The sequence below is a fragment of the Lentinula edodes genome (genome assembly GCF_021015755.1).
Source record: "Lentinula edodes strain Le(Bin) 0899 ss11 chromosome Unknown C8R40scaffold_57, whole genome shotgun sequence".
NCBI lineage: Eukaryota > Fungi > Basidiomycota > Agaricomycetes > Agaricales > Omphalotaceae > Lentinula > Lentinula edodes.
Window position 1 is genome coordinate 216,989 of NW_025764363.1, and position 24,120 is coordinate 241,108.

Here is a 24,120-nt window from a genome sequence, read left to right on the forward strand (position 1 = left end):
AACACAAATGTGAAGGGGTACAAGAGGAAAAAGTCTAATTTCTGTGAAGACTGGAATATGCTACTGTTGAAATTACTACGATAAACAATTTGATGGTTCATTTTCTCTGAATTATCAAATTATTCTCCGATTCAGGGTACAGATTTGGAGACTAGATTTGACGAACACTTTCGAAGATTATCCATTCGTATATCGGACGGTAATTCGCACTGGGCGCAGAGCCAATATCTTCAATACCGCTATGCCTATTCTAATTGAATGTGAGCAGCTATCTCTGCTTCCTCCTCATTCAAATTCTTATCCTAGCTGTGACAGTGCGACAGTATCCGGGGACAGACACGTTCGCGTATTCGATGACGGCGAAGACTATGAAACTTCTGCTCTTGGACAAGAAATTGGGCAGGAGTATTGTCTAAGTACTTTGAGAAGTCACGAAGACCGAGTCAAGCGAATAGCTACGGAAGAGAGTCCTGACCGATTCCTTACGGTCTCGGAGGTAAGTGCACATCCTCTGTTCCCCTCAACGTAATAGAATTTCTTTGAATATGTACATAAAGACCAGTATTTTTAGACATCAAAACAACATGTTAAAGGGGCTACAATTATGTTGAATTTCCTGCAAACCTTCCCTCGCAATGTCAATATTGCTCGTTCAGGGCATTGATGTTCTTCCTTCAAATGTCCCGTTCCCTCCTCAAAGTTTCATTCTCACTCCACCTCATATCACTTTCCCCTCTTAAATGATCATTTTCTTTTCGCAATGTATCTCTCTCCCTCCGCAGATTGTGATTTTCTTCGTTCAATTCCTCTATATGAGCTTGTCCAGTACCAAGTGCTTCAATCTGATCAAGGAGTGACCTGTTCAAAGCATTGGCAACTGAGAGTTTCCCGCGTAAAGCTGCTAGTTCTTGGAAGATCGAAATTTTTTGCACTTCATCTGGTGTGTTATTTTGGTGTTTTCCAAGTTGCACATCTGCTTTCCGAGTCTGGTTCCACAGAATAAAATCAGAATAATAAGCGACAACCCCGAAAACGCAGACCTTGAATAGAAGGAGTAACATACTGGGTTTGGGGGGGTTTCCCACGAGGGCTTTTCCCTGTTTGGCAAGGCGTTTTTGGGGGTGTTCTCTTCGTGGCTTTGTGATCTCTGTCCTCTCTTCGGCATCGAGGACTGGTGAGAGGTGTTATCTGCATTGTTCACCCTACCAGGTGGAAGCGACGCCAGAAACAGATCAAACTCCTCCAATCGTGCTATCGTGCCGGGAGACATACGTAATGTATGTTCTTGTTCATCACACAGTGGCGGGTGAGATAGCACTGTAGGAGAAAGTTGGACAGATTGTGCTGAGTGTTTAGGTCCCGAAGCTCTACCAGCAACAGGACCCACAGAGGATGGTTCTGAGCTCGAGGTGCAGGCTGGCTTGTTCATGGCAGAAGACAAGAAAGTAATATGAGAATGGGAGGTTGGTGAAGATGATTGGACTTGGCTTTGACTAGCATTAGATTTAAAATCATTGTTTGACCCTGTAGAATAAGGATTTTCATCAGTATGAAGGATTGAAGGGGGGGGAGGAATTTTACTTGATTTGTTCTTTTTCAACAATGTTTGTGAAGCTCTAGAGGCACCAGCAGCAACATCTTGACTGATTTGATTGGCAGTGTGGGCCCTCAATGGCAGACCAGATATTATAGGTGCTGCCGGGTTTGCCAATCCAAGATGCAAAGGTTTTCTTTGATTCACTGTCAGTGATCTCTTCTCCTTCAGCAAAGGCCTAGAACTAGGGCTAGGACTGGTAGAGGACCTAGCAAGGATACTAATAGCAGTAGTGATGGTGGTAGCAGCAGGTTGGACCAACTGTCTGGGTATGGTTCCTTTTGATAGATGTAAATCAGGCAGAGGATGATTTCTGGTGACACATTTACCATCATTATGCTTTTTTGCTAAATTGACCCGTTGTTGCAAGGTATCATCCTTCTCTCGCTTTTGTTCTTCCTTGTCACTGTCCACTTCATTTTCACTCTTATCCATATCGCCTTCGGAACGCTGTCTCTGGGCTCTAGCACCAATGACGGGTTTTTTTGACGGGGGATGCTGTTTTCCCTTTGGCATGTTCAGTCCGCGGATTTTTTGATTCATGTTTGGATTGATTATATTAGGGGCAGAATGATTGCAGTTTTCTGTGTCGCTGTCTGTGCTCGAATCTGAAGGGTTGGTCAGACCTCGGAACGTTAGTGGCATGGGCCTTTGACCAATAGTCAGGCTCTTCTCAAGAATTTCGTCTGTATCAGGCAAATCAGGATGATTGCACTCAAATTGTGAAGCAAAAGATTGTAAAGTACTCACTATGAACAGTTTCCATTTTGATCAATTTGTCTTCATTGTTCTTTTTTGCAAAGGCAATTGCCATATTCCTGCTCTTGATATCAGATCTAGGGCCGGGGTTGCCAGTGGGAGGCGTGATTTCATCATCCTCTTCGGTTTCACACTCAAAGGATTGATTATTGTTTTCCGCTCCTTTTCCCTTTGCGATCCCCATTGTATTTCCTTCTCCTGGCTTTCCATTTTCTTTCGCCAAGGCCGCAACTCTGCCACGAACATGTTCCTTGCTTCGAGCTCCACTTATCGTTGATTCAACCCCCCCCTGATCTGTCCACTCTGTTTCCTCTGTGTTGTCCTTATCCTCAGATTCTGCCTCCTCCTCTCGATGATTTGTCCTTGACCTCTTTAATATCACTGTCCCCTGCTTCCGCTTCTTTTGCTGCATAGGCAGCACCATAGACACCGACTCAGCACCGGAAATCAGCTTCGGAGATTGTTTACGTCTTTTCGACTGCTGCTGCTTCGACAGAGGTACCTCTGAAGCAAGTGGGTCACCATATTCATGAAGGTATTTGTTCTGGGATGTGTTCCGTTCTATGAATTTCCTTTTGCCTGATTCTAATGTGAATATTAAGCAAAGAATCATCAGGTCAATGTGAATATGGAAACAAAAGCCATATCGCTACCCGTTGGCGTTCTGATTGTATGACCGGCTCTCCATGTCTCCACCAAATCGGGCGTCACATTATGCTTCTGTACCCAACTATCCTCCCATGGCTCCCCAGTGACAGGATCCATCCCAGCCCATTTTACTCTGAAGTGCTTCTTCCTCTCCCCAACAATGGCTACAGCATCCCATAGATTTATATCGTCGTCTGAAAGTTTCGCAAATTGTGGCATTACTGCATGGAATATGGAGGGTAATGGTAAACACATGAACCACGAAACTATTGTGGGATATCTCACCGTTGGTTATGCCAGTGGAAGCATGGGACAACAAAAGAGATTTGCTAACGTGAAAGCTTAAGAAGTGTAGAGCAACAGTGCCTTTCGGGGTCTTCGTGGACACTGGTATTTCTGTAGTCATGATTTCTCAATATAAGAAAAAAAGTTGACCCAGTCTCAAACAGGAGAGTCGTTGTAAGCATTCAATTGAATAAACCTAGGCGATGTCGGCTCGGGATTTCCGGTGAAAATTGCTGCAGGGCACTGTTGCAGGACTGTAATAATAAAGATCGGCAGATTGATGATTTTACCTTCCTGTGAACTCAGGAAGGAAAGAAAGAAGTTAAGTCAAAGAGCTTGGGCCCCGCTCTGAACACCGAACTATCCGGGGATGCTTGTTGCACCTTACCGGCGCCCCCGGGACCTGAGCAAACATGATATAATCATATCGAGGCTTTCTGGGAAGAGTTGCAGTGTAGATAGAGCTGTATCGTCATGGATCATCAAGAATTGATATGGAACGACTTTCACTTCACCTTAATGAAAATCAAAGCTCGTGCAGTATTCTGTTTTTTGAAAACTTTTCATTGACTGCAAGGAAGTAAGACTAGCCTATTTGTAATACCTGGATTTTCTGTCAGTCATCTGCAAAACCTGTTTTTTCGCCTAATTCTCCGAGAGCTGTAGTCGTAGCATTATCATCAACGGATTGTGTTTGTCTTCGAGTCTTCAATGTATGCATGCATTAGTCCCTTCTTTACCGCATTACTTGCGCTCATCTTTCTTGCCTTTCATGTCTTCAGAGGTTTTGACTGCTTTTTGGTCTCATCTAAGCATACTTTTTGGTTAAAATTTGAAATTTTCACTATACTAGCACTACTCAATTGCATCCATTCCCAGCATTGCTTCTAAGAGTGTCTAATGATTGAATGAGGTCCATAAGCCTCCTTCAAATATTTCAATTCATCTTCGGAAAGCTTAATATCGACAGCAGCTGAAAGTAGGATATAAGCCTGTAGGAATCTAAACCAAAAATATCAAGACTACTTACCCAGCAATTCGTCAAGATTTTCCAGGGAAGTGGTTCCAATGATGGGCGCACTTCATGTAGTGAGTTTTAATTCTTTGAATACACTATTCGGCACCAGGAAGGATCTCATCTTGCTATTTGGGCCATTAGCATTTGCCGTAACCTTGCATAGAATGCATGCATCTCATGCATTGCATGAGGGATGACTTTATCTTCCTGCAATATCTTGGTGGTTTTTGAATATTCACGAACCATCGTAACAAACTTCCTCAGTCCTCGCATGTTGTGGACCCGGGATGGCGTGTTTTGAACGAGGACTCAGAAGGTGATTTCCGTGCCGAGCTGGTACTCTTCCCATCATATCCACGGCAAGTATTAAATGCTTGTCTAGGTCTACCAAGTCCGCTGGCCACACCCGCCATTAGAGTGGATTGAACTCCCACTTTTGCGATCCTCTAGGTACATGAAAAAATTTCTTTCGCAACTAGGAATCAGGGTGCATCATCGATTGAATGGTTGACAGAACTTTCCGCCGCAAACTGTTGACGCTGTGAACTACATATATTTTGAAGCTGTTGCCCGCACTTAATGTGACTTACTTTAACGCAACCAGAAACCTTGACATCCTTTTAAGATACTTCAGTGCCAGCCATCGAGATTAATTTCCTTCCGTTTTCGAGTCATATTATGGAAATACCATCTTTCAAAATCATTAGTTGTAGCTGGAAAACAACACATACTTGCTCGATGTCTTCTGAAGCCTGCAACATCAAGTTCAATTTATGAAACACTAGAACAGAAAGGAGCATACATAGGAATGGACATCTTAAGCCACCTATGAATATTCAGAATAAAGAAAAGTTAAAGTTAAAGCAAGACTTAAATATGTTCCGTCTCATGATTCATTCCTTTCCCGAGTCTCGAAGCTCAGAATATTAATCGATAAATCATAGCATCTGACGGCAGTTATGACTGTACTACCGACTTGCCTCATTGTCGGAGACCTCGGGAAAAGCCACTCGCAAATAAGAAACCTATGCATCATGATGAAATTCTCCAAACTGATTCTTGATATATCTCACTACCTCCTATCCGTTTGGATTCAAAGTCCTTCGCGGCTCGCAATCGTATAGCAATACTCCCAGCACTTCTGGAAGTTAGACTTTGATCCAAATGAATTCAGTGGCTTGTTTATTGTTACTGGTTTTGCCATTTTGCCCCGATGTGGAAATATCAGCCTTTACCCTTCTTTCTAATCATTCATTGATCCGATATGAGAGTACTTGTGTACCATTCAGAGACATTTTAGACCGTGTATGCCGCTGGTTGTTAGTGAGTTCAGGTCCCCAGCATTGCGTTGGATTGTACTGCAACTGTAAGATTTTGTTTAATTCCCTCACAATATGTGATTACAGTGATTCAACAATGAAACGAGGGAGACTTATTGTACTCTGGGAAGGCATTACCTCGTGTTGATCTCGGGCCACTTGATTAAATCACTGGAGTACACTAATTTGGTTCAATTCAATTCACAGTCTGTATATCAGGTGTGAAATATACCTCGCAAGGCTTCCATAGTAGTCTGTTCTCCAATCTACAAATCTTGTATATCCACTGTCACAATAATTATCATAGGCCGCCTATCTCAACGCGTTATCCATAGTGAGTATATCCTATGTACCTAGGATTATAATCTCACTGTCTCTGCAGTACCTGAAGACATAGTCAGAGAGATTTTGAAGGCACGTATTGCATTGTCATCATCTTCAGGTAATTAAAACTGTGTGGACAAATATAATCACACTCATCCAGATGCAGACCAATGGGAACTTGTTCAACTTTTCACCACCTGTTGGACCTTTTGTCATATCCTACCAGCTTTGGTATACCGTTGCCTGAAACTTCGTACTCCCCGCCAGGCCTCGCTTGCACAAAAAATGTGGAACACGCCCAACAAATTGACCCCACCATTCACTCATACTCTGGTACACATGGAGTTTTTGTTTCCGGCCCATGAACAGGCATCTAAACCTATCATGGCCGGTATATTGGCACATACCCCATTGGTTAAAACTCTAGTGTTAACCTTCTTATTTACAGTTCGGCATTTCATTGATCCTGTCACAGACTTTGTCGGCTCATACCTCCCTCGTAATGTGGAGATCTTGGTTTTTCGTATGCTGTATGATGGCAAGCCAATGGATCTGTCTCGTCTGGCAGGGCTTCTTGATAATGCCCCATGGCTGGATCCTGGTTGGCCAAAATTCTTTGCACAAATCCCACACATCACTACTTTCACTGTACAAACTGCTCAGTATATGATTTGGCCACCAATCCAAAGACTAGAGTCATCTTTTGTACAGTATTGGCTGTCCAATGCAGGTTCCTCTCTAACTACCGTGGAGTTGACTTATGGAAACCGCAGCTTGGGGCTATTTCTCCAATTGGCACATCGGGTTCTAAGTCCTGGATTTGTTTTAGACCCGGATGATGAGTATCTCCCACCATTTGTTTGGAGCCGTTTCTTACACCATGGTCATGAGTGGTGCAGAGATGTAGGATGTTTGCCCAGTATGGCCTTTGGCTCACCTCATCTTGATACATTCTATGGATTCTTTGACTTAGTGCAATAGAATATCCTTCCTAAGCTCCTTTGGACTTGTAAACTACCTCAGTGACCACAAAAAACTATCCACTTTAAAAATTTACTTCAATTGATATAACTGAGTAAATGGGGATTTTCTTAGGATCACTTGACAGTGATTTTTTCAATGTGTCTCATATCATCACACATGGCATTTAGCCGAAAGCAGTTCAGAGCAGTTCAGAGCACTTCCCAGCAGCGAAAGCACCCAGAGCAGGCTTTGATTTTTGCTAGTTGGGTGCTTTTGTCGCTGGAGAGCACTCTCCAGCCAGTATCCTTGCTCTGGCGAGTAGTATACATGTTTTGCAGATGCATGGCAGGTGGTACCAGGACAAAAAATATGTTCATTGAAGGCATACGAGTCTGGAGGTTTGGGCACGCATGTTGTTCATTGTTTCAACTCACTGAACATGTTCTTCACTCCCTTTAGCTTTAGAGTATGTCAAATCATAGAAGCAGTCCGATATCTGTGAATAGATGCTTGATGAATAAATCATTGGTAGAGTCCATTCCCTATCTGCAAGAACATCCACCAATAAGCTAATGGGTCTGGGTTACCTGAAAAACCCATCTCAAACTCACTGGTAGTGATGTGCCGGCTCCTGCTCCGAGCCCTTGGGCCCTACGAGCCTGACCGGATTGAGCCTGGCCGGGTCGGGGCAGGATTTTCAATATCAGATGAACCGTGAAGGGTTCAATAAGTGCATTCATACATTGCATGTTCCAAGTTGTCAAACTTGTGTAGGATAAATTGCTATGGAGGAGTGTGCTGGGATATTGTTAAGATTGTCTTAGAATGAATTCAAAGTCGATTTCCCGGCAAAGTATACGCTGGACCGGTGCAAAATTCTCAGTCGAAATGGTCAGGTTTGGGGCCATTAGCATTTGCCGTAACCATGCACGGACCTTTGCACGGAACATGTGTGTAACTTGCGCGGAACTTGCACGGATCACTTACCCAGCAAAGTATAACTTCAATAAATACTTTTTGAAGAGTTTACTGATACTGATTCCATTTGAACAAATCATTGAGTCCTAGTCAATATCATAAATTGTATGCAAAACCAACTCTAGAAGCATTGCACTTTTATCTACTTTACTCTTACCATCTTATACTTTTGATGAGCAGGCCATTTTACCTAGTCTCAGCAATGGGAGCACAGTGATTGTTTAGGTATGTTGAATGAATCCTTCCAACCTTTCAATTATCTATAAATGACAACAAATGCTTGATCCTCAGTTATTAGACATAATGGGCAATGACTACAGGCCTTGACAACACTGTGCCAGTGTGATATTGGGAGGTGAAAGAGGTCTCTTCATTGAGACTGTTGGGTCAAACAATAGACTGGCAAATTTTACTCTACCTGCAATGGCACTACATTACTGTTATTCAATTTTTTGTTGGAAGTTTCAATGGTATCTGAGGGTAGCATGACATTGATTGGCTCATATGATGAAGATTATACCACCCTTTTAGTCTGGTGGGAGCACATCTTGATTTCTCTACTCAAAAGGGCTTCACAACAGTGTTGAGAAGTAAGCTTGTAGTTCCTTGCAATTGTATTGAACTGGATCACTAGTTCAATGGCTTCTTAATGGTCTCATGATCAATTTGCAGATTAAATTAACATCTCTGGCAAGTGTACAAAGTATAGAGATAAGTGTAGTAACAATGCAGGATCAATTTAAGTAAGGATAACAACACATGCAGTTGCACCATATGTATACATTTACAATGCAGAAGCATGCAGCTACAATGTATACATGCAAACATGTGCTGAGCAATGGTGAATGGATGAGCCTCCAAGAATATCATCAAGTACATTCAGTGTATTGCCATTTTCATGCAGGTGTTATAGACATGAAATTCATTCTATGGTGGGGGTATTACATGTATATTGATTAGGGGACTCGGTTTCTTACTTGTGTACATAACTAAGGACTAATATCTGAACTTGACACACAGGAAGAGAGCATAAAACAATTGAGCAAGAATTAAGCTTAGAACAGTCAGACAGGCAACTGAGATACATTTAATGTAGACAGAACTGCAGTGAAGAGTGGCAGTTACTTTGTGGAAACTGTTACTGCAAAAGTTCTGTGCTTCAATCTGCACGGATCTGCATGTAACTTGTGCGGATCTGCACCTGACATGCGCGGATCTGCACCTAACTTGTGCGGATCTGCACTTGACTTGCACGGACCTGCATATAACTTGCATGTATCCTGCATGTAACTTGCGCGGATCTGCATATAACTTCTGCACCCAGCTTTTACTAACAATCAGAGAAATAAGAATCTCATTAAATAGACAATCTCCCTCCAGCTATTAATGTGATTGTTGCTATTTGGGTACATAGAATATCTCACAAATACCAATCACTCACATCTGAAGATTATGAAGCAGATAAGCTTCAGAATATCTGCTCAATCATATTTTTGTTCTCAATTGTTGAATCATTGTTAGTAAGACACCAGAATAGATAGTTTAGTTAGTAATCCAGTGAAGGCTACTGAACAAACTCAAGTATTAGATAAAATTTCGGGATAGGAAAATTAAATTGGACCTGTAGAGCTCCATTGTACAATATCATTGTCTGGAATTAGTTGAGAAGCAATATGACTATGTAGCAGGATTTTGTACACAATGTTGTATATTTACAGATTGCACGGAACTGCATAAAGTTGCGCGGAACTGCGCGGAACTGCGTGGGACTGGTGCCGCACGGGTTACGGCAAAAGTTCTGTGCCCGTCAGGTTTGCGGTACATAGAATATACTATAATTTGAGCTTATTTGCGGTGTAAGGGATGTGTTGCAATCTTGGAAGCATCGCAATGGCCCTCCCGGCCATTGCTTTGAGAAAATGATTGAATATCAAGCGGCGTGCATTAATCTGATGCTCTGTATAAAGGTTCAAAATGGAGCAGCCGAAATGGTCTTTTCGAAGCCCGGACAAAATGGTTCTTCAAGTTCCCCTCATCCGATCTATCTCTGAATTGACGCATTCATCCTTCAGACTATGCTAAAAAATGTCATTGCAATTGTTCTCATGCCGGACAATGCACGAGCACAGTACATGGAAATACCCAAAATCACTATAGATGCAGACGGAAAGCCAGGGATCGATGATGTAGATAAATTGCTCAGAAGCCAGTACAGTGGCCTTCATCCCACAATCATCCAAGATTTTCTCAGCATCACTAGCTCTTCTACAGAATTTAACTCCAGAATGCATATATTTGCTTGGGGGGATTGGGGGCTGCCATTGCACATACCAGTTTGTGATGGTAGTGGACATTGTGATAGAACTGAAGATGATGTATATTGGAGAACTCCTGTTGTTGGAATATGTGTCTCTGAGCAGGGAGATGTATTGAATGCTAAAGAAGGGGATGGAATCTTGTTAATGTCCTATTTTAGGGAGTAAGTCACTCCTTTGGCAACAAATAATGATCCTGATTCTCCTGGTTCAATAGTCAGGCATGCCCCCATAAATTTTCAATGCGCAAGAGGCGAAAATTGCGTTTTGCATAGCCAACTAACATCGGGCACAGAACATTTTGCAGTACCATATGCAGTGACATGTGCAGTAGTCCTGCAGTGACATATGCAGTGACATGCAGTAGCACTACAGTTACTCAAATATATATGTAAATAGATGATCCTCCACTGTACAAAATATATCCCATTCTATAAATGCTTTGTATGACAATAACAGGGAGTATAATGGCCTGTAGGGGCTGAATGGATATGTGAATATTTGATTGAAATTGGATAGTGATCTCATTATTCTGTCAATTCCGCTGCCAGGTTTCTTGGCATTGATTCTCAATGCAGGCTTTCTGTATCTTGTATCATTAATTTCAGCTTTGTAAGTAATATCCTCTTGTACTACAATATGATACCAGCTGGTGTTCACAAAGCTGGTATAATTCCAAATTCCACCATCAATAATTTGGGTGGATTTTGAAAGCGGTGGATAAATGATGACAATTTGGCCAATGAGAACTCCAAAAAGCAAAAAATGAATGTATAACAATACACATACTGTCCTCTAGAATTTTCCAATCAAAGTATTTCTTATATCAAGTATCTCCTTTAGTTTAAGTTGTTTTTGTAAGTCCTTGACCAGTGTTTATACATGGCTCTGTGTCTCTGGGTTAGGTTCTTCAACCTAAATCTGGTGATACCATGAGATTGCAAGAATATTTCCATCATGCCTTTTATATGATGTTCCAGAACCATTGGCCAAAATCAGCAATGTAACTTCCTCCCCTTCATAATCTTAACTATCCACAAATGACCTAGAATAAACTGTGCCAATAGTGCTTAATTTGTGAGAATTATAGGGGGGATAGTAGCTTCACAATATTGGTGGCTCAATAATTTTCCAAAGGCCGTATTCAAAATACTTGCAGTGTATATAGACACTCAGAGCCTTGTGATTGAATGCAAGACTTCAGTCCGCAATAATTTCAATGCAAAAGTACAGAGCCTCATTGCTCATAGTGAAACTGCAAGTAAGTGCAGGAATAATGCAGGTGAATGCAGTAACAGTGCAGGTAAGGTGCAGATGTGTGCAGTTACAGTGCAGATGAGGTGCAGGTGTGTGCAGTTACAGTGCAGATGAGGTGCAGGTGTGTGCAGTTACAGTGCAGTTGCATGCAGTCACAATGCAGATGTGTGCAGTTACAGTCCAGGCAAATGCATTCAAAAGGTAGGAGCATGCAGATGCATCTGTACATCCTAGATTTCTGTCTAAGAGACTGACTGCACTTCCCAGCACTGAAGTGGTTTCTAGAAATTGCTTTCAGTGCTGTTGGCCGGACAGTGCTTGTTAGGGAAGTACTCCGTACATAGGACCAGCGGACAGTTACATAAATGGTGTTATTGTCTTATACTGTACAGTAGCAGACACATCATGCCGACAGCAATATCGGCTCCCTCAGTTGCTTCAAAGACAACTGAAGTGAGCCCCAAGTATACTAGCAGTACATTTGTCATACTAACCAACTGTAGTTATCTCCTAAAAGGTACTTACCTACATCAATGATTAGTTGCTTCAAAGACAACTGAGTTATCTCCTAACAGTGTTGTCCAACTAGTACCCTTGCTGTCATGGTCACACAGGTTTTGCAGATAATATGAATGGGTGAGTACAGTGAAGTGCTTGTGACATACATAACTAAGCATATAGGATTTACATACATCTGTAAACCAAGCAATATATCAACTCAATGTGCATAGACGTATCCTGAAATAGTTGAACATGTGGCAAAAATGAACTCAAGATAGCTTAACATAATTAGACAAAATACATATAAATGCCATAAGTGTGATGCAGGTGCATGCGGATGCACTGCAGTGGAATGCAGATACCATGCAGTGACTGTCACTGCAGGTGGTACTGCAAATGCTAGTGGCCCCACTTACAAGCTTGATGGGCACAGAACATTTGCAGTACCATATGCAGTGACATGTGCAGTAGTCCTGCAGTGACATATGCAGTGACATGCAGTAGCACTCAAGTTACTCAAATATATATGTAAATAGATGATCCTCCACTGTACAAAATATATCCCATTCTATAAATGCTTTGTATGACAATAACAGGGAGTATAATGGCCTGTAGGGGCTGAATGGATATGTGAATATTTGATTGAAATTGGATAGTGATCTCATTATTCTGTCAATTCCGCTGCCAGGTTTCTTGACATTGATTCTCAATGCAGGCTTTCTGTATCTTGTATCATTAATTTCAGCTTTGTAAGTAATATCCTCTTGTACTACAATATGATACCAACTGGTGTTCACAAAGCTAGTATAATTCCAAATTCCACCATCAATAATTTGGGTGGATTTTGAAAGCGGTGGATAAATGATGACAATTTGGCCAATGAGAACTCCAAAAAGCAAAAAATGAATGTATAACAATACACATACTGTCCTCTAGAATTTTCCAATCAAAGTATTTCTTATATCAAGTATCTCCTTTAGTTTAAGTTGTTTTTGTAAGTCCTTGACCAGTGTTTATACATGGCTCTGTGTCTCTGGGTTAGGTTCTTCAACCTAAATCTGGTGATACTATGAGATTGCAAGAATATTTCCATCATGCCTTTTATATGATGTTCCAGAACCATTGGCCAAAATCAGCAATGTAACTTCCTCCCCTTCATAATCTTAACTATCCACAAATGACCCAGAATAAACTGTGCCAATAGTGCTTAATTTGTGAGAATTATAGGGGGGATAGTAGCTTCACAATATTGGTGGCTCAATAATTCTCCAAAGGCCGTATTCAAAATACTTGTAGTGTATAGAGACACTCAGAGCCTTGTGATTTAATGCAAGATTTCAGTTCCCAATAATTTCAATGCAAAGGTACAGAGCCTCATTGCCCATAGTAAGACTGCAAGTAAGTGCAGGAACAATGCAGGTGAATGCAGTAACAGTACAGGTAAGGTGCAGGCTAATGCAGTCACAGTGCAGGTAAGGTACAGATGTGTGCAGTTACAGTGCAGATGAGGTGCAGGTGTGTGCAGTTACAGTGCAGTTGCATGCAGTCACAATGCAGATGTGTGCAGTTACAGTCAAGGTGAATGCATTCAAAAGGTAGGAGCATGCAGATGCATCTGTACATCCTAGATTTCTGTCTAAGAGACTGACTGCACTTCCCAGCACTGAAGTGGTTTGTAGAAATTGCTTTCAGTGCTTTTGGCCGGACAGTGCTTATTAGGGAAGTACTCCATACATAGGACCAGTGGACAGTTACATAAATGGTGTTATTGTCTTATACTGTACAGTAGCAGACACATCATGCCGACAGCAATATCGAGTCCCTCAGTTGCTTCAAAGACAACTGAAGTGAGCCCCAAGTATACTAGCAGTACATTTGTCATACTAACCAACTGTAGTTATCTCCTAAAAGGTACTTACCTACATCAATGATTAGTTGCTTCAAAGACAACTGAGTTATCTCCTAACAGTGTTGTCCAACTAGTACCCTTGCTGTCATGGTCACACAGGTTTTGCAGATAATATGAATGGGTGAGTACAGTGAAGTGCTTGTGACATACATAACTAAGCATATAGGATTTACATACATCTGTAAACCAAGCAATATATCAACTCAATGTGCATAGACGTATCCTGAAATAGTTGAACATGTGGCAAAAATGAACTCAAGATAGCTTAACATAATTAGACAAAATACATATAAATGCCATAAGTGTGATGCAGGTGCATGCGGATGCACTGCAGTGGAATGCAGATACCATGCAGTGACTGTCACTGCAGGTGGTACTGCAAATGCTAGTGGCCCCACTTACAAGCTTGATGTCTAAATTTGAATTTTTCGCAGCATTGGTCTTTTCTTTTTCTTACTGGCGTTCATTAGGAAACATGATTCTGTCAAGGGACTCATGGAGCTCAATGTTATTCTCTCATTAAGTAGGTCCAAAAAACTCTAGCTTCAAATAATCTCTCATGAAAATAGTGCCTGTTGCGGGTACCGTGATTTTCGGCAGCCATAAAGTGAGTCAGTAGATAGATTCAAGTAATAAAACCATCATTGAGGTGTCATATACATCTGCAAAACCTGTATTTTCGGCTAAGGGTCCGAAAGCGGTCAAGAGCACTTCCCAGCAGTGAAAGCACCCAGAGCATGTTGCTTTTGGTGCTTTCAGCACTGGGATCTGCTGGGATCTGCTCTCAGCCCTTAGCCGAATATCCAGGTTTTGCAGATGTAGGATCTTCTTGAAGTATTGATATTCTGGAAGAGAAACGAGCCTCTTAATGCCAATGTCCAGGATATTCTGATGGTTGACCTGACACCCCATATCTCAGTCGGTAAAAACACAGAAAAGCCCCTGCCTCCGATTCTACAAGAACTAGACTTAGATTCTGAGTCTCACTGATATTCAGGATTAGTTGATACAGATAGCATCGAAATCATTCTGGCAATGTCTGATTCCCGAATAACTAGTTTACCATCGTTCTTTTGTCCTAGTACACATATTACACGGTCTGTTATGGTCAAAGACAATGTAAAGGCTCCTGATGAATTACTACCAAGAGTTCAGTAGTGCAGCAACAATGGCATGACCATCTTCCATCCAGCTTTTAAGCAAAACAACTGCGAGGGTCTTTTCCACAAGGCAGGACACCTAGAATTTGCCTCAATTAGATATTCATGGAGGAAACATATATAATCAATAATTGAGCAGCCACAATCAGTAAAATTGTGCCGCTGGACATTCCACAATAGGCAAGTACAGGAGCAATGCAAGTAAAGTTCTATCTCAACTTTAAGTAAGTTGAATGCCAACAGGGTTGGTAAGCATTCAAATCTGCAAAACCTAGATATTCGGCTAAGGGCTGAGAGCAGATCCCAGCAGATCCCAGTGCTGAAAGCACCGAAAGCAACATGCTCTGGGTGCTTTCACTGCTGGGAAGTGCTCTCAACCACTTTCGGACCCTTAGCCGAAAACACAGGTTTAGTTGATAACTTTCATCATTGTTTTTGTGGGTCTCAAGTAAGTCCTTCAAATTTAGTAGATGAGGTAGGCATGAGATCTGAATTAATTCCTGAATAATTCGATCAAACCCCATCTTTACTTTCGTACACTAATCAAAAAATTCAGTTGATTAGTTTCAACTTTCAGCTTTGCCGAATTTAGACTGAAAGTGAGTTCAGAAGTCACTTTGTGACTAACAAGCATCACTATCACTCTGACAGGGTTATACATCTGCCTTCTTCAACAGCATTTGTTCATATTTGGTTAACAAATACCACACCACTCAATTACTCTGATGTAAGCATGTCTAAATTTATAGATTAATCACCAGACTTCTGGAATTCTAGAATCCGAGATTTGGGGTCTGAGAAAATTGACTCTGAAGCATGACCCCCCCCCCCTGATTTCTGACACGCTACTTCTTCCTACACTTAACCATGAGTCTTGCTCAAGCATGGCAGACTTTACTTCGTTGGGCAGAAACAAAAGATGAAGATGACCAACCGTTCACTGGTGAATCGGTATGAAATTCATTTGCCCCCCCACACATCTGACTTACATATACTTGAGCCTTGGCGCATGGAATACAGTGCGACTATTCGACACAAGGGCATGAAAACCCTGATCTACACTTTCACTTGGGTAGGCCTCAATTTATCTCACAGCTCACCGGGAGCTGATGAGCCCCTTTCAGGAAGATCCTGAAGTTGACATCCAGCATCTCGATATAACTTCTTCTGACTCAGTTTTCGCAATTACCTCTGCTGGGGATAACGTCCTCCACTATGCAATTGCTTCCTCGCCTCGAAATGTGAGTCAGAGCTGCTATTGTAGTTAAATTTCATTTGACCAAGATTTGTAGTTGCATTGCGTCGATATGAACCCTTGGTGAATAGATGCCTCCTTTGGCTTGCTTGTACCTTTTCATTAAATTATATACCCAGTCAAGGTCACCTTCTGGAGTTGAAATTAGCTGCAATATCAAGCCTTGAATACTCTGACTTTTTTGCGCTGTTCGGTCGCGGATATCATCCCCGCTTCCGCGATCTGTTGGACAGTAAACTCAAAGATCGCCTTTCAATTCACGCTTATGAATTCTGGAAAGCCAATGCATCCGCATTTTCGTCATCATCCTTTTATGACTGGGGATATAGTGGAAGAGCTTTACGGTTTGTCAGACTTTTCTTCAAGCTTACGGGAGTCTACGGTGACGTTGAACGTTTGTGCGATTGTGAATCATTGGAGGAACAGACCAGCATGTGGCAATCAAAACTACGCTCGGTGTGGTTAAACCCTCTCGTGGTAGCTTTGTTACGCAATCCTATTTTTTGTTGGAATGCGTTGGGAGTTCCGTTGAACCAACGGAGAATGTTACTTGATGAAGGTACAGTCTGGATCTTATAACGACTGGACGAATACTCAAATACCTAGGTGGCGTGTACCAATACATCTGTGATACTTTGGATCCAATTCTATCAACATACCTGCTAAAAACGCAGAACTATTTTTATCTGCTTGTGCGTTACTCAAATCTCACTACAAGTCGAAACCTTACGGGCATAACGTAGGCACTCCTCGGGCATTACACTCCTGAATGTTGTCCGTCCTACCTCAGTCGCGAGGGTTTTGATAAGTTAAAGGCCAAGGATTGTGAAAGTCTCAACGCGTTTCGCATCTACACCGAAACAATTCTTGAGTACATACATTTCTCATCTCCCCATTTTGATCTTAATAGTGGGCTTTATCAGCGCTCTTCATGAGTTACCTTCATCATCGCTCACTCGTGTGCTACTCATGGATCATATGGATTGGTATAATCCCGGCTCGAATGAACTCAAAAACGAAGCCATTGAGCTTTCAAGAGTACTTGCACCAAGGGGCCTTGTATTTTGGCGATCTGCATCCAGATATCCCTGGTACAATCAAGTTTTCACCCTGAATGGATTTCAAGTTAAGCCATTGAATATACGGCAGCCCGGAACGGCAATTCCTCTCGACAGAGTCAACATGTAGGTTTCTTTGAAAAATATGAATCTTGTGTAATTTACTGTATTATAGGTATGCATCCTTTTGGCAGGCGGAAAAGATTTAGTGGTCAGAGTGAAATTTCGAGGCTCAGGTTGATTTCATGGGGACAACCGCGCTCAATTTACTGTGCAATAATTATGTCAAATGATCAGTTTTTCACAGCTGTTAGTTTTTGGTACAAATCATTAGGAAGGAAGTAATAGGAACCGATAGACCAAAGGGAATAATCATGCGAGTCACATCTCGTCAAGGATCGTAACGGGATGTGATCCAGTGTCGTGTCCCCGAGAACACCCGAGGGTCAGTATCCCGTCGACCCGAGAATTCTGATTGAACGACGAGTGTACTGATTGTCACTGTGACTATCCACGACTTTTTCGTCGTATTTGGACTTCTCTCGAAACCAGCGAGACTACCTCTGTGTTATGCTGTTCAATCTGCACAAAAATAAAAGTCGAAAAATCCAGGAAAATAAAGTCGTACAATTGAGACATTGAAAGTCGAGACTGGAAACAACAAAGACAAAGTCGAAATACGACCTCTAAACATGTGTTAAGAATCAAAAAAAGAACAAAATAGAGAGTCAGTTGCATAAAAGAGCAATTCTGCTTGAGCCACATAGTGGAGAAGGTGCAGCCGCGACAGTCAGAAGAAGAAATCAATTATTATGTCATGCTGCCTACAGTTTGCGGTTGTAGTGGCGGCGAAACGAAGGTTCAAACTTCGAAGAGAAGTTGCAGGAAGAACGATTATTATTGAAGTAAAGCCAATACATATTGAGATGAATGAACATTAATGCTGGCGAGTAGAGGTCCATAAGTATTGGTATTAAATATTGAGCAGCAAAGAAATTCAACCGCTGCGGTAAAATAATTAAGGAAGCGTACTAGGTCAAGAGATGAATGGAGAATAAATTCGTGATAGAGTAAATTCGATGGTGAAACTGAAGATTGTCCATATGAAGTGCCGTTGTATCCGTCATACTATGTCAGAAGCCGAAGTCATTGAATGCAGCAGTGAACGCATTTGAGTCAATAGTGTCGTTGACAAAACTCAAATTCATGATGCTGGGGCTGGTAGGCACATGTACCGGAGGTGTTGTAGGTTCAAGAGAAGTGGTGATGGTCTCCTGTATGTTCATATTGTCATCCGAATCATTGACGTAGATAAATGCTGGAGCCTGAGAGGTGCTTCCAGACTGTGAAGCCTGCTGGATGAAGGTAGATTGAGCTGGGACGTAGAATGTGAGCGACCAACACCGCTGAGTCAATAACAGTATCACTCACAGCGAGTAGTTGCCAGACTCTCTGATATGGCTTCCTTCATTCCAGGATATTCATCGCTATCTGCCCCTCTGTTCTCTGAACCCGACAATTCTCCAGCAGAAGAAGAGGATGCAGCTCTGGCCTTTCCCTTTCCCTTGTAAGTGCGTATGGGCCGCCTGCGTTTGGCTTGAATAGGTTCCGCCTCCTTGGCGCCGGATTTTCTATAGCTGCCTTCTTCATTGATTGAGGTGATTGCAGAAGGAAAATTCTCGTCGTCACTAGGTGGGCGGGGAGCGGGAATAGGGTTTTCATTCCGAGCCCATTTTACCATAGGATCAGCTAACGACACCCGCGGTGCTAAGAAAATGCATAAGCTCGATACGGCTACAGAAGGGCAAAGCCATCATACCAAATATCAGAACATTATCACGCCATGTATTCCTTCTTGGAGACACTGACAGCTGGTAGACATACTCACCATTGGGCCAGCTTGCAAGGTCCTCGGTAACGCCTGAAACCCTGGCCCTAGAAATAATGCACAGGGTGAGCGGGCCAAAAAATTCGGGATTGCTGTCGGGATCCTTCCTATCATAGAACGGATTGACCCATCTACCAGACAGGCTCAGGTACCGCATAGGAATGGGGAGAAGCTTTGTGACATAATCCATGAGCTCGCCATGAGTCCAGCTTCGCTGCACATAGAAGCCGTCGATTCTATCAATGACTGCAGTCTTGTGGGTCCTGAGTTTCCTTAGCCTCATATCATCGAACATTCCTGCATCTTCAGGACTGCTCAAATCTAGATAAGGAATGGGGCCAAGCTTGTCTGTAGAGGGCTGTGAAATAAAGGATATATGAGTTGCACAATTGGAATGGGAAATAAAAAGGACGTGCGTCCACATTGGTGATAGGTTCCGGAATAATTGCAATGGCCCCAAAGTGAAGGGCATCCTCAGTCTGAACAACGCAAAGAATGAGCAGATGCAGTTAATAGGGTACTTCTTCACTCTTCCTAATACCGACATCTTTGGGTAATGAGTGCGTCATAATTGGTCGAAATTAATAAATTCACGAACCTTTTGTTCTTTTGCAGACTTGGTTTTCGATGGCTTTGTAGCTGGAGTTACTAGGGGGGGCCTAGAAGTGAGTCAGACCATGAAATGAATCATCTGGCATCCGCAGGCTGTAATACTTGTTTAGAGTTAGAAATGTGACATCATTTATGTAGAGCAACTGCAGAAAATGCTCTGAACCTGCTTTGGAGATGATCAAAAGGATGGATAGTTAACAATGGATCAATTGTTTGGCGCAGTCAGCAAAATCACGTGAAATCCTTAATTATTTCAGGCTTCATTTTGAGGAATTCGGGTCTGTGTTGCGGTTCGCCTGCTCCTTTTGCTTTTCGATGGGCATGAGGATAAAGTTCATCACTTCTTTCAAGCCATGTGTGATGCCTCGGAGCACAGTACGTGTAAGAAGCTCATCTTTGACTGTCCAGTATGCTTAATCTGATGCAGAATGTCATTCTCCATATCTCTCCAGCTATGCATCGGATCTCCTTCAAATTTGGATCAAGCAGCGAGACTGATGGCTTCATACCAATCAGGCCTGCAATGATTTTTCCCATTTTTTTTGCATCTTCGGGATGGCATACAAGACTTGGGAGTATTCAGGTGGTCCATCGCAGTTCACATCCCAAATATATGTCATTATCTGGAGTACATGGTATTGGTGCGTAACTACCACTCAAGGTATCTATTTATTACTAATTTTGACCTTTGCCATCATCATCAGGCATGCTATGAACTGTGTCCTTTGACGTCCTGTGGGCTACTTATCACCTATCCATCTACTACGTACCAATACTCATATCTCAAAATCTTCAATTATTACTTACCTGCATCTGTCCACCTGCAACCTCATTATGTACTTCCTATCAATGAGAATTGCTGTTAGAATATAATCACGTTATATTCAGCAGCAATGGCAGTAAGAGATAGAGTGCACACAGCACTGTAGTTGATCACACAGATCAGACGATGAAGGAGTAGAGAGGACTACTTATTCGACAAGACGAATACTACAGGTTTATATACAAGTCCAAGGTAGACGATGTCATGTTACAGCTAAACATAGCGAGAGAGAAAGGAAGTACAATACAATGTATCCTACTGGTAGTCCTATAGTAATAGTACACAATGGTGGGATTGATAACATGACGGTGAGACTAATAACACGATAGTGAGATAGTGGTTTGTAATAAGAGAACAATGTTCCATAGATGGTATGTGAGTCATCAAATGTTAACAATTGCCAATATAATTGTATTGGGTCCAACAGCCCCGGAATTTTACTCTCCATCTTTCAGGATGTCTAATGCACTAGATGACCCTGATATGCCTGAACTCGTCTCGAGTGACTCGGATGATGAGGGTGTTAAAGGAGCCACTCCACCGCAGTCAAAAGAAGAAGCGATCCAAAGTGCTATGCAGGCCATTGAATCTTCTAATGGTGAACTCTCTGTCCGTAAGGCTGCCAAAGCCTATGGGGTTCATCCAGCTACCCTCCAGCGACGTGTTCATGGTGGAAAGTCTCGCTCTAAGGCTCATGCCCACCAACAGAATCTCTCACCTGCACAGGAAGATCTTCTTGTGGAGTGGATCAAAGTACAGGGTCAGCGTGGTGTGCCTCTCTTGTTACCCATGGTTTCTGCATATGCCTCAGATATTGCGGGAAAACCTATGGGCGACAATTGGATTTGCCGTTTTCGGACCCGCCATCCAGATCTTGCATTGAAATTCACTACTAGTCTTGAGGAGAGTCGAGCTTGTTCACTTACTCTAGCTGCAGTCTCTACCTCCTATGATGTTCTCGCAGACACTGTTGCTCAGTATGAAATACCTCCCGAAAACATTTACAATATGGACGAAAAAGGAGTTCAATTGGGTATTGGTCAGCGTACAGCTGTCCTTGTGGATCGTAACCAGAAATCTGTCAGTTCCATCGAGTCTGGCAATCGTGATTTAGTGACAATCATCGAAACAGTTTGTGCCGACGGGTCAGCCCTCCACCCCTCAGTGATTTTTGAAGGACAGAGGCGGGACATTCATTGGGGTGATGTCAATCCAGCAAATGCAAGGTACGTCTCAGTCATCCTTTGTGTCATGGATTGCGCTCACTTGCATTTCCGTTAGTATTTTGACCTCACCCAATGGCTGGACTGACCAAGAGCTTGGCTCTCTCTGGCTCGAGAAAGACTTTGAACCTGTCACTGCAGCTCGTAACCACACAAAAAAACATTGCTTACTCATTCTTGACGGACATAATTCACATTGCACATATCGATTCTGTAGATTTGCAGAACAGCACAAAATCGTTGTAATTTGTCTTCCTGCTCATACCACGCATGCCCTACAGCCTTGTGATGTAGGAGTGTTTGGACCTCTCGCATCCAGCTGGAAGGCACGTCAGCCTCAATAAACATTTCATATACATTACTCACATATCTGTATATACTCAGGCCCTAGTTACTTCGTTATCCCGAAAATACATCATTATTGACAAGTATAATCTACTCCGACATTATGCAACAGCACGAGAGAAAGCATTTAAGACTACTACAATAGCAGCAGCATTCCGTAAAACTGGTATACACCCATTCAATCGCAACACCATCGATTCAATCTTGTATGAACCTGCAAAAAACTTCACAACAAAGTCTGCTATGCCTGTTCCTGTACAGCTTCCCTCACTCCTTGAACCTGTAATGACATCTTCTACTTCTTCGACTCCTACTCCCAGCACAAGCAATGAGCACGGGATCGTACTTCTGCCTCCTCTCCCTCATGTGCACCGCACTGTCTCAAAAGAATATCTCTGGACCAAAAATATAGTCATGCGCACACAGCTTGAGGCAGCAGGGAAACTGTTGAGTGCAAATTTTGCCCACATGAAGCTAATGGAGGCCGAGAATGAGAGGTTGCGCAACAAGGCATTCGCAAAGAAGAGGAAACATGTTGCTGTGAACACGGGAATGAGTCGACATTTGGCAGCAGAGGAAAACATGAAAGAGTTGTTGAAAGAAGAGATGAAACGTGTCCTGACATTGCTCAAGCCAAAATTTAAAGAACTGAAAAAGAAAATAGAGGCATTCGAGAAGAACGAGGCAAAAGCAAGAAAAGAAACAGCGGCGTGGGAGAAAAAAGTTTTGCAGGCAGCCGCAAGGGAAAGAAAGGCAGCGCAACAAAGAGAACTAGGCAGAGGTCGCAGTCGTGGACGTGGACGTGGACACGGACATATTCAAAAAGGGCGGGGACAAGGACAGACCCAGGCTATGGCAAACCAGTCTGAAGACTCAAGTTCAGAGACATCCTCATTGAATCACACAGATCACGCACCTGAAAATGATAACTCGACAGATTCAGACTCGGATTCTGAAGCTGCTCTCACTTCATTTGTTCCCACTGCACCACTCAGACAAGCTCATCCTAGGCCTAAACCTCGGCCTATTCCCCCTTCTGATTCCAACTCCCATAGCTTGCATCCTGTAGACTCTCATGAGTCATTTGATGTACCAATTACTGGTGACCCAGGGACCAACAATGCCAAGGATTCTCAGACAAGCTTTGGAGAAGAGGATCATGGGGTAAGCAAAGAAGATGAGGCAGTTGAAACAGCGATTCAGTTGATTTTGGGCCATAAATGGATTGGGCGGGGCTTGAAGTTCATGGTAGAATGGGTCGACGACGATGTTACCTGGGAGTCTCTTTCGAACATCAAAGATTGTGTTGCCCTGGATGATTATTTGGTCCATCATGGCTTAGCTGAGCCTTCAAAACTATCCAAGAAGATGTATCTTTTAAGTAGAAAATGATCGATTGGTTGTATATGAATGTGCATGGTAGGAAAGATAGTTCCAGGATAGTTCTACGACGATTCTATGCAGCTGCCAGGATGAGGTCCATCCCAAAATGGATGTTTTCCCACGCATGACTTGGATCCCGGTCAATGCCTGTTTCGGACCCATCAGGAAAACTGTCCCCTTGAAATAGACAACAATTAGGTGTTACATGCGAGAAAGTTGAATGAAAATACCAAACGTACTAAAATATTACATAGTTGCAATATGTGTGAAAGTTCGGAAATTTGGCGGCCCAGTTTGAGATTTCAAAATCTTTCAAGAACATTTCAAGAACATTTCAAATCTTTTCAAATATTCTTCGGGTAATTTGAGCAACTTGTCAGTTGGTTTCACTCATAATTCTAGTCCTTTTGCATGAGTGGCTGATATTTTGAGCATGATTCAATGTAACTTTCCTCATATTTCACAGAAATAAACATAAGAAGGATGTATTGATTGGCAGAGGA

The 24,120-nt window shown here is 42.4% G+C and overlaps 5 protein-coding genes across 5 annotated transcripts; 3 read left to right on the top strand and 2 right to left on the bottom strand.

Moving 5' to 3' along the window:
- Window positions 1-136: 136 nt before the first annotated feature.
- On the top strand, window positions 137-529 carry C8R40DRAFT_1059930 (uncharacterized protein; the record flags this gene model as incomplete). The annotated part of the gene is made up of 1 exon (XM_046225315.1): window positions 137-529. A coding segment is annotated over one exon (393 nt), but the record flags the coding sequence as incomplete, so codon positions are not given.
- Window positions 530-2,965: 2,436 nt separating this feature from the next.
- C8R40DRAFT_1059934 (uncharacterized protein) lies at window positions 2,966-3,220 on the bottom strand (the record flags this gene model as incomplete). Its single annotated transcript, XM_046225317.1, has 1 exon — window positions 2,966-3,220. The coding sequence occupies one exon, from the start codon at window positions 3,218-3,220 to the stop codon at window positions 2,966-2,968; it is 255 nt and encodes an 84-aa protein (XP_046080358.1).
- Window positions 3,221-6,331: 3,111 nt separating this feature from the next.
- C8R40DRAFT_1176934 (uncharacterized protein) lies at window positions 6,332-6,928 on the top strand (the record flags this gene model as incomplete). The annotated part of the gene is made up of 1 exon (XM_046232601.1): window positions 6,332-6,928. One exon carries the CDS (start codon window positions 6,332-6,334, stop codon window positions 6,926-6,928), a length of 597 nt encoding a protein of 198 aa, XP_046080359.1.
- Window positions 6,929-15,955: 9,027 nt separating this feature from the next.
- Window positions 15,956-17,552, top strand: C8R40DRAFT_1059923 (uncharacterized protein; the record flags this gene model as incomplete). The annotated part of the gene is made up of 8 exons (XM_046225314.1): window positions 15,956-16,102; window positions 16,137-16,271; window positions 16,323-16,348; window positions 16,405-16,844; window positions 16,892-16,977; window positions 17,029-17,156; window positions 17,209-17,469; window positions 17,519-17,552. The coding sequence occupies 8 exons, from the start codon at window positions 15,956-15,958 to the stop codon at window positions 17,550-17,552; spliced, it is 1,257 nt and encodes a 418-aa protein (XP_046080360.1).
- Window positions 17,553-18,476: 924 nt separating this feature from the next.
- On the bottom strand, window positions 18,477-19,800 carry C8R40DRAFT_1176936 (uncharacterized protein; the record flags this gene model as incomplete). Its single annotated transcript, XM_046232602.1, has 5 exons — window positions 18,477-18,718; window positions 18,775-19,137; window positions 19,232-19,589; window positions 19,654-19,710; window positions 19,753-19,800. The coding sequence occupies 5 exons, from the start codon at window positions 19,798-19,800 to the stop codon at window positions 18,477-18,479; spliced, it is 1,068 nt and encodes a 355-aa protein (XP_046080361.1).
- Window positions 19,801-24,120: the final 4,320 nt, after the last annotated feature.